The sequence below is a fragment of the Grammomys surdaster genome, unplaced genomic scaffold (assembly GCF_004785775.1).
Source record: "Grammomys surdaster isolate TR1022 unplaced genomic scaffold, NIH_TR_1.0 139, whole genome shotgun sequence".
NCBI classification, from domain to species: domain Eukaryota; kingdom Metazoa; phylum Chordata; class Mammalia; order Rodentia; family Muridae; genus Grammomys; species Grammomys surdaster.
The window spans coordinates 10,999,004-11,007,880 of NW_021604597.1; the positions used below are offsets into that span (position 1 = coordinate 10,999,004).

General features: G+C 42.8%; 1 protein-coding gene across 1 annotated transcript; it reads left to right on the top strand.

The window, feature by feature from the left end:
- The first annotated feature begins 451 nt into the window (after positions 1-451).
- On the top strand, positions 452-3,832 carry Rap2b (RAP2B, member of RAS oncogene family). The gene has a single exon (XM_028763570.1). The coding sequence runs from the start codon at positions 482-484 to the stop codon at positions 1,031-1,033; it is 552 nt and encodes a 183-aa protein (XP_028619403.1). The 5' UTR covers positions 452-481; the 3' UTR covers positions 1,034-3,832.
- The last annotated feature ends 5,045 nt before the right edge of the window (positions 3,833-8,877 follow it).

Sequence of the window (8,877 nt, forward strand, 5' to 3'; positions counted from 1 at the left end):
CGGCGAGTAGGAAGCCCTCGCCCAGCGGAGGCTGCGGGAGAGAAGAGAGAGAGGAGAGAGTGATGGGCCACCGAGCTGGACGCACGTTCTGCGGGGACTTATGCCACGCGTGTCTCAGCCGGACGCGCAATTAGCAGCCGCCTCTGCAACCAGCCGCCACCGCCTCCCGGCCCTCCCAGGTTGCCGTGGCGAAGAGCTCCAGCCGTTGTCTTGCTCCGGTTGCGCGCATTGTCCTCAGGGTCCTCAGCCAGGACTGCTGCGGAACCCGGGACCCGCGCCCTAGGGACGCGCCCCCGCAGCCGGTCGGCCCGGCGCGGGGCTCTGCTAGCCTGTTGGCGAGCCCGTGCTACCGGGCTACTCTCGCCGGGGTATTTCCTGCGGAGTTGAAGGGGAGAAGTCCACCCGCCCGCCCAGCCCAGCCTTCCCCGGCGCGCAGCCCCGACGGGGCCGCGGCAGGCGCGACGAGGGCGCCGACGGAGCCATGAGAGAGTACAAAGTGGTGGTACTGGGCTCGGGCGGCGTGGGCAAGTCCGCGCTCACCGTGCAGTTCGTAACAGGTTCCTTCATCGAGAAGTACGACCCGACCATCGAGGACTTTTACCGCAAGGAGATCGAGGTGGACTCGTCGCCGTCGGTGCTGGAGATCCTGGACACCGCGGGCACCGAGCAGTTCGCTTCCATGCGGGACCTGTACATCAAGAATGGCCAGGGTTTCATCCTCGTCTACAGCCTGGTCAACCAGCAGAGCTTCCAGGACATCAAGCCCATGCGGGACCAGATCATCCGCGTGAAGCGGTACGAGCGCGTACCCATGATCCTGGTAGGCAACAAGGTGGACCTGGAGGGCGAACGTGAGGTCTCCTATGGCGAGGGCAAGGCCCTGGCCGAGGAGTGGAGCTGCCCCTTCATGGAGACATCTGCCAAAAACAAAGCCTCAGTGGATGAGCTATTCGCAGAGATCGTGAGGCAGATGAACTACGCGGCACAGCCCAACGGCGACGAGGGCTGCTGCTCGGCCTGCGTGATCCTGTGAGGCGCCGTCTGCTGCCGGGCGCTGGCCTCGCTCTGTGCACAAAGCCAAACGCACCCGATTCTCTTAATGTGATTGTCTTCTTGCTTTGAGATTGGAGACGACTTTGTTGTATTGGCTGGGATGTCCGAGGAACCTGGCTGACTTGTGTGGCCAGCATCCCCAGCCTTCAGCCGGCGTCCGAGGGGGTGTCCGTTGCTGAACATCTGAGACCCTGATGGAAAAATGGCTCTATACAGCGTGTATGTTCCTCGTTGATTTTGGTTCATGCATATTTCCCCGTTTAAGTAGCCATTAAGGCTCTGTATTGGCTGCTTGACACCGGCAAGCAAAAGTTTCAAGTCCGGAAAAAAAATGGGGGTGGGGAAGCAGAGGAAGTGGAGGGGAAGGAGGCAGTGGGGGAGGGTTCCCCCAAGCAACTGTTCATAGTTCCAAGTTTTAACACAAGGAAAGAGGTCCAAGAAAATCATGTGAAGGAGCTAGAAGAGGAGATGAAACTTTTTTTTTTCTTGTTTTCCAGGATTATTTGGAAATTAAGACCAGGGGTTCCTTTTCTGCCAGCTTGGAAGGGCAACCCAGGGACTGATTACGATTCTGAGGATGTCTATGCAAAGTTGGGTTCTTGTTACAGTGTATCCAATCTGAAGTATTGCACATGTGAACTGGGACTGTTTAACACTGATGCCAATACAGTGTGGGGTGCCAGGAAGTGTCTGCTGATATTTGTGGGAAAAAATCTATTTTGATTACCTACTGTATCAAAGGGGAGTCTGGGGAAAGAATGGTAGTATTTTTTTTTAATCAGCTGTGAAAAATGTTACAGATCTGCACATTTTTTGTGTGTGCTATTGTGTGTGTGTGTGTGTGAGTGTAAGTATAGCTTTTTTTTTTTGTGGTTGGCAGTGACAGATTTTGCTGACTAGCTTTTAAAAATACAATACAAAGACTTTGTAAATGTGATTCAGGGCCCCCAGCACCCCTGTGTCTGCAGAGTGCCTTCAAACTCAGCTGTTCCAGCCGGTGCCAACCTGTGAATTCCCACCATATCCCAGAATCTGCTGTTCTGCTTTCCCCCAAACCACTTTAAGCATCTTCCTGAAAGAGCCAGGATAAATAGGACCTGTTATTTCGTGACTTGCTTCATTAATTTTTAGCTTTTTTTTTAAATGTTAAGCCCATAAGTCTTGACTTTTTTCCCCTTCATTTTGTTCACATTTCAGGCTTTAGCTCTCCTTTTCTGTTGTTTTCAAAGTGTCTGTCATTTGTTACAGGGTGTTCCTCCAGAAGCAAAGAGCAAAATTTCATTGTGATGTACCAGAAGAATTCTAACAAATTGTAACTTTTAATTCCACTCATTTAGTCACTGTCTCTTCATTTTAAGACTTTTAATACAAATGTCATTTTTAAAGAAACCCCAAACTATTTGTGTTTTTGTGTTTCCTATTCAGTGGTTTATAGGCTCCAAGATAATGGTGCCTGGTGGAGGAGGAGGTGGACAAGGCCAGGTCCATGATGCCTTCCAGAGTTATTTGTCACATTTTGAAGATAGAATTCTATGAAAAATTGGATAACACTGTTTCCAAGTCTTTAAAAATGGAGAAAAGTTTCAAGGCCTAAGAATCACAGGGTATGACCATGGCATCTGACTCCCCAGATGAGGAAGTGTATCATTATTGCTTTGCTGAAGAACAGTGAACTTTACTGTTGGTAGCAAAGGGGCAAGCACCCAGCTAACAACACCCTCTTAGGTCTGGGAAAGCAACATAGATCTGGCAGAGTAACGGGGGTATTTTCTATTTGTCTTGGTTTCGTGTTGTCTGTTTGTGCCCCACACTAAGTCAGACATGTTCTTAACTTTGATCTCGCACACCCTGCGCTCTACAGCGTAAGGAGTACATTATTTTAGTGGTTATTTCAACCCTTCCAGAGTTTTTATTTGGAACCAAATCATTAGATTGAAAACAAAAAGTAAACAATAGGAAGAGGAGTCCCTTGCTCCCCTTGTATTTGGCCACAAATTTTAAAAAGTAGGAGGCAATATGTGTTAGTGTCTTATTTGTATTTTGCTTGGGCTCTCCATTACAATAATCTTTACAGAATAACAAAGTATCTATAAGATATTATACCATAGGTTCACGAGGCAAAACTGATGTCTGAAGAGTCTTAAGTAAGTAATTTACTCCTTTGATAAAGCCAAAAGAGATCACAAGAGATCACAGGTTTCTTTAAAGTGATATCAATATATATTGCCTTAATTTTTTTTCTTTTTTTTTTTTTTGTCTCCATCCAAGTTGCATCTCCCCATTCTTTGAGGAGGAAGAACATTTTGCCTGTACCGACCTTTGTTTATTTTCCAGCTCTGATCTCACATCTCCATTAGTGTCAGAAGTGATTCTGCTTCCAAGTATATAAATTGAAAAATAATGTTTTTACAAGAACTCATTCTTATGTTTGAACAAATGTATTTGCTTAAGTAGATGAAAGTGTTGCACATTTAAAGTGTTGGCACATTTTGAAGATGTGTCGAGCACGGTTGGAGGGGTTGCTTTTTAAAATGCTTTTGGTGGCCCTCTTTTCTCATGATTTGGAAGGCTTTGAACAAAAGTGTTGCCAAGTATATAGCTCAGAAAATACTTGAAGGTGGACAGAGAACTAGATTGCTGGTGCATTAATCACCTCTCCAGAGGCTTCCCAGAGGTCATGGAAGGCAAGACAGGCTTTTGAAAACGTGTTTCTACTAAGTACTGTAAAATAAATAAATGCTTTTGGATCATCCAATTAAAGCTGCTGCAGGAAAATGGAGCCCTGAGTTGTTTGGCTATTTTCATGGCAAGATCGACACTTGTCTCTTTTGTTGTTGCTTTCTTTCTTTAAGAAGATAATCTCAAGGGTGGAAGTTTATTTGGTTAGGCAGAACCTCAGCTAGTGCTGAGCTGTGAGGCAATAAGAACATTTGTTTTAGTGCAAAAGTGGGGCTGGTTTAACTGCTTAAAGAAGTGAGTGGGGGTGGGGGGGTTGGTTGTAAAGTAATGTCACCTGTCAAAACAGTTTGGGAGGGAGAGGACCTTCTCAAGAAAGGGTGAGAACTGACCCCTGAACTTGACCCTTGACCCCTATTGGGATCACTCTATCTCTCTCTCTCTCTCTCTCTCTCTCTCTCTCTCTCTCTCTCTCTCTCCCTCCCTCTCCTGCTTCCTCTTGTTCTCTCTGTCTCATTTTCTCTTCCTTCCCCCATTTCTCTGTTCTCTCTAGTTCTTTCTGTCTCCATCTCTTCCTCCCCCATCCCCCACCTCTCTCCTTCTCTCTGTCTCACTCTGTCCCTTCCCCTGTCTCTCTAGTTCTCTCTGTCTTGCTCCCCCCCCCCCCCCCCCGCAACAGACACACAGCTTTTTTGTTTTAGTCTCTGCCAGCCAGTCTAGTTTTCTGTCATTTCAAAGCATTTTTTCTGCTCATTTGTAAACACCTCAGGAAAGCTAAAGGTGTCTGCTCCTGTCTTACATTTTGATCTTCAGGTCAAACCATTTCCATCCTACTTCACTGAGTCACATTGAGAAACCAGATCTATTTGAAATTAGTCTTGAAATGCCATAGGCTTCTTGCACCCTGAACACTGCCTGTTTCCCCTGGGTGAGAGCCCCTCCTTGAACGGTTTGAGCAACTTTGTTATCGTGCCAACCTTCTGGATGAAGGAAAGTGAGAGAAATTTCTATGGAGCACAGGTTTGCAGAAATAGATGTGAAATGCCTGTGCTGTATCTATTATAAAATATCCTCCTCTATAAATGTGAGGAGAACCAAGATTGAACTTGAGATGTCCACTGTTTTTTAAAATGATGTATGTGGGTGCCTGCTGAATGGGGGAAAGCCAGCTAATACACATTTTCTCTAGCAAATGTTACTGGTCTAAAAATCATGACTATGTTAGTCTTGATTGTGATGCTTTTTTCAGACTACAAGAATAATTGAATGCCATTATGTAACATGGCACTAGTAAGGGCAGTATTTGGTCTCTTCATGGTAGCATTTTGGTAATTTGAGGCAATAGGGGTCATCTGTTCTTGAAATTTTCAAACTAAACTGCATTATCAGTATGACCTGTGGGTTAAAACAATACAAAAAAATGGCTGCCTCCTATTTTATTATTCTTCAGTGGATCTGGTATTTCACATGACAATGATGTTGCTGGTTCAGGGACTTTGAGAATTAAAGATCAAGTCCCAGCTCTAAATGTACCTCACACTAGGCTCTACCTAGATACTCAGAGACTCAGACTGAGGACCTTCATTTACACTTCATTTCTGCTGTGGTGATAAAATATTATCCATAGATGTTTCCTGAAGAGGAAAGACATATACCATGAAAGTGACTGTTAGGCTCCTGTGTGTGCTCAGAGCTTTGTTGAACTTCACACAATTATCTGAACAAAGCTGTGGTCTTCAGGGCTAAATCAGAAGCGGACGTTGAGAGAAGTATTTTATCAGAGTCAATATCCCTACCCCATGAAAAGACAAACAATAATACTATTTACTAAAGGAGCACTTTAAAATATTTACATCCTCTTGACTTCAAAGTTAAAAGGCAGGGGCTTTAATTTTCATGTTTCCAAGTGAGGACTCTGGAAACCAACCTGGAGAATTTCAGTCACAAAGTCAGAGTGCACACAGGTGTGTGTCTTCTTAACTTCCCAGGCATCAGTTAATTCAGTCTGAAGCTACACTTTTCTCCTTTCTGGGAAAATATATACTACAAAACTGTTGTGGTTTTTATGTCATGTGTTTGTTATGCATCTTAATGCCTAAGAATGTCCCCAATACCATGCTGGAAAAATCTCTGTCTTCACTGACATCAGAAAAGCAGTGAGTGATAAAGTCCAGTGATAACCAGAGAAGTGGCTCTTTCATAGTGTCTTTTACAAGGTGGAGAGAGTAATGTGCAGATGTCAGATGAGTGAAGGTGGGTGAGGAGAAGGGACGTTGGCAAATCTATGTTTTTCACTTTTAATGTGTTCTAGAGTTGGGTTATTTGCTTGTTTTTGCCATAATTAATAATAATATAGTAAAAAATATATTGATGAAAATGTCTTGCCCGCCCCCCGTTGCTGATCTTGTAATTTTCATGCACATTACTCATTCTGGCAAGTTAGAAACTGTCTGAATAGAAGTTGAGAAATGAGGGAAAAGTAGTAGACTTTTGACTTGCCTACCCGTTATAGATCCCTTGGGAGGCTCTAGAATAGAATCTTCAATTCCAATTACACATAAAATGAACAGTTAGTTATTTTAAAGCTTAATTCATCTATCATCAGATAAAAGAATATTCTTGTATCTTGTAATGAGTAAATGTCACTTCAAATAGTCACAAATGTTTATGTGTATCTACAGATATGTGCCATGGTAGTAGAGGGTTTCATAATCAAAAACCCACTGCTTATGACAGCAGACACAATGGTGAAATGATGTGACTTTTATATTGGCCTTCAGCTTGTTTCTTTGCATTGCTGTTAATTTGGGCCACTAATACTTGACTCTGTTGAACTGTTAAAAGCCAAAAGTTATATTTATTTTAGAATGGTATATTTTTAAAGTATATTGTATTACAAAGATATTTGCCTTGTCTAAGAAAATCCAACTTCTAGTTCATTCTAACAGGTTAATATTTGTTAGAGGAGAACTTTGTTACTTTGAAGAAATGAAGGCATAGTAGAGTGGCAAATGCTAGAGGTTTAATTAGTAAAATATTTTGTCTTACAAAGACGAGAGCGGGGGGGGGGGGGAGAGACAAGGGGGAGGGAGGGAGGGAGAGAGAAGACCAGTGATTTTACTACATTTGGAAGAGCTCTGTGTAGCTTTTCCTCATTTAGTTGACTAAAATTAATCTTTTTAAGATGAATTATCTTGTAGGATTATGTGAGACTAAATCTTTTAGAGGTTTGAAGATGTATGTTCTTTTATTGTGACAACAAAAATTTCAGAGGCAGACTTTTTTTTTTTAATAGAAGAAAGAAAGATTATTGATGCTTTGGAAATGCAAGTACCCAACAGAAGGCTGGAGATTATTTGATTGCTGAGAGGAGAGTTGCAGTGGAGTTGGTGAGCGTGGCTAAAGTGAGTCCATGCATTATTCAACCAACATTTAGTGAGCGTGTAATATTCACTGTGATGTCTGGACCAGTGCTTACTGAATCAGTTCTTAAACAGAAAGAAATTTTGCTTCCTTTTACCATCAGCTGCAAAAGAGGATCAATCAAACAAGAACGGTATATAGAAAAGCACATCTGTATGCACTACCAGTTAAAATGCTTTGTGTCTGTGTGGTAGGCATACAGATGATAAATGGGACTCAAGATTTCTCAGTTTCAGCTCTATGAACTTACAGAGTATGCTGTAGGGGTGGATGTGCATGTATGCATACGTATGTGTACTGGGACACCCTCTTCTCTTTAGGATGCTGGGGTCAGCCTGTTTTTTCATCACTAAATGCTGTTATTTTCATCTCTGCCAAATTTGTGGCAATCAAAAGTATTTGCAAATGTTGCTCTGAGGTGCAAAGGAGCCCCTGGTTGTAAACTATGACAACACACACACACACACACACACACACACACACACACACACACACACATTGCTGCTATACATAAGACCCTGTGACAGTTGAGGAGCCATAGACCAGAGCAGAGTAAGAGTGAACTGATAAAGCGGTAATAGCTAAGACTCTACAACATACAGTGAGTGCTTTCTTTACAGTACCAGTATCCTCTCTTACACTTCTGTCAAGATCAGGTGGACCAATCCATTAAATCTATACCTAAGAGTAGTCAAAGTATGGTGTTTATTAGGAAATTCTTTGCCAGGGACAGGGGGTGGGGGGGTTGAAGGTGATGAAACTGGGTGGGCAGAAGCTCCACTCAGCTAGACTTAAGAATTCTCAAAGGAAAATCAAGGGTTTTGATTTCAGCCTTCTCACGTCTCTACTGGGAGACTATTGGAAAGTTTCTGTTCTTGTTGCAGTTTCCTGCAATTCATCTCACTCTTCAACTGAATCTGCAGCTCTACTCTGCACCTTGTTATTGAGACAGAAAGCTTGCTCATCATGTGTCTGCTTCTATTTAACTTGTGTTTTTTATAACTTACTTATAATATGTGCCTTTTCTTTCTTTTCTCCTTGCTTTTTTTTCCCTCTTTCTTATTCTCCCTCCCACTCTCACTCCCCTCCCTTTCTTTCTTCCTACTGGGTGCATGCGTGCATCCAGAACAGATTCCTATTAGTGAGTTGTGCAAACCCACCTGTACTCAAAGTACTTAACTAAGTAAGCATAAAGAAGCAGACAGGTAGAGGTAGTGATTACATTGAAATGAAGTCCTCAGTAACCTGGCAGCCTCTATGCAGCTCATAGGCTGTGCTTGCCAAGTCCTGGAACTCAACATTGAGAATCCTGTCAGCAAGTTCATTAATGTGGAATTAACTCAATAACCATGGATCTTTAATTTACTCTGAACCAGACACGATTGTTCTATTCTTACAGTTTAATGAAATCTAAGCAATATACCCATAAACCTTTACGAAACTAGACTACTGGGTACTCTACTTATTGAGAAAATCATGACTGTACATTTCAAAAAGATCACATTTGAAAGTCAGGCACACTTAGTATACAAGGACTGCTAACATTTTGCAAATGAGCAGACATAATCTCTTCAGATCACCAAAGGGATTTCACAGCTAGAAAGGTCTCTAAAAGCCATGTATGCAGTTAACAAGATAATCCTTTACAATTAATAGCACTGTTTGGTGGAGAAGAGTGAGTAATTTGTGCAGCTGAATTTGACTCTCAAATACTCTCATATTAAA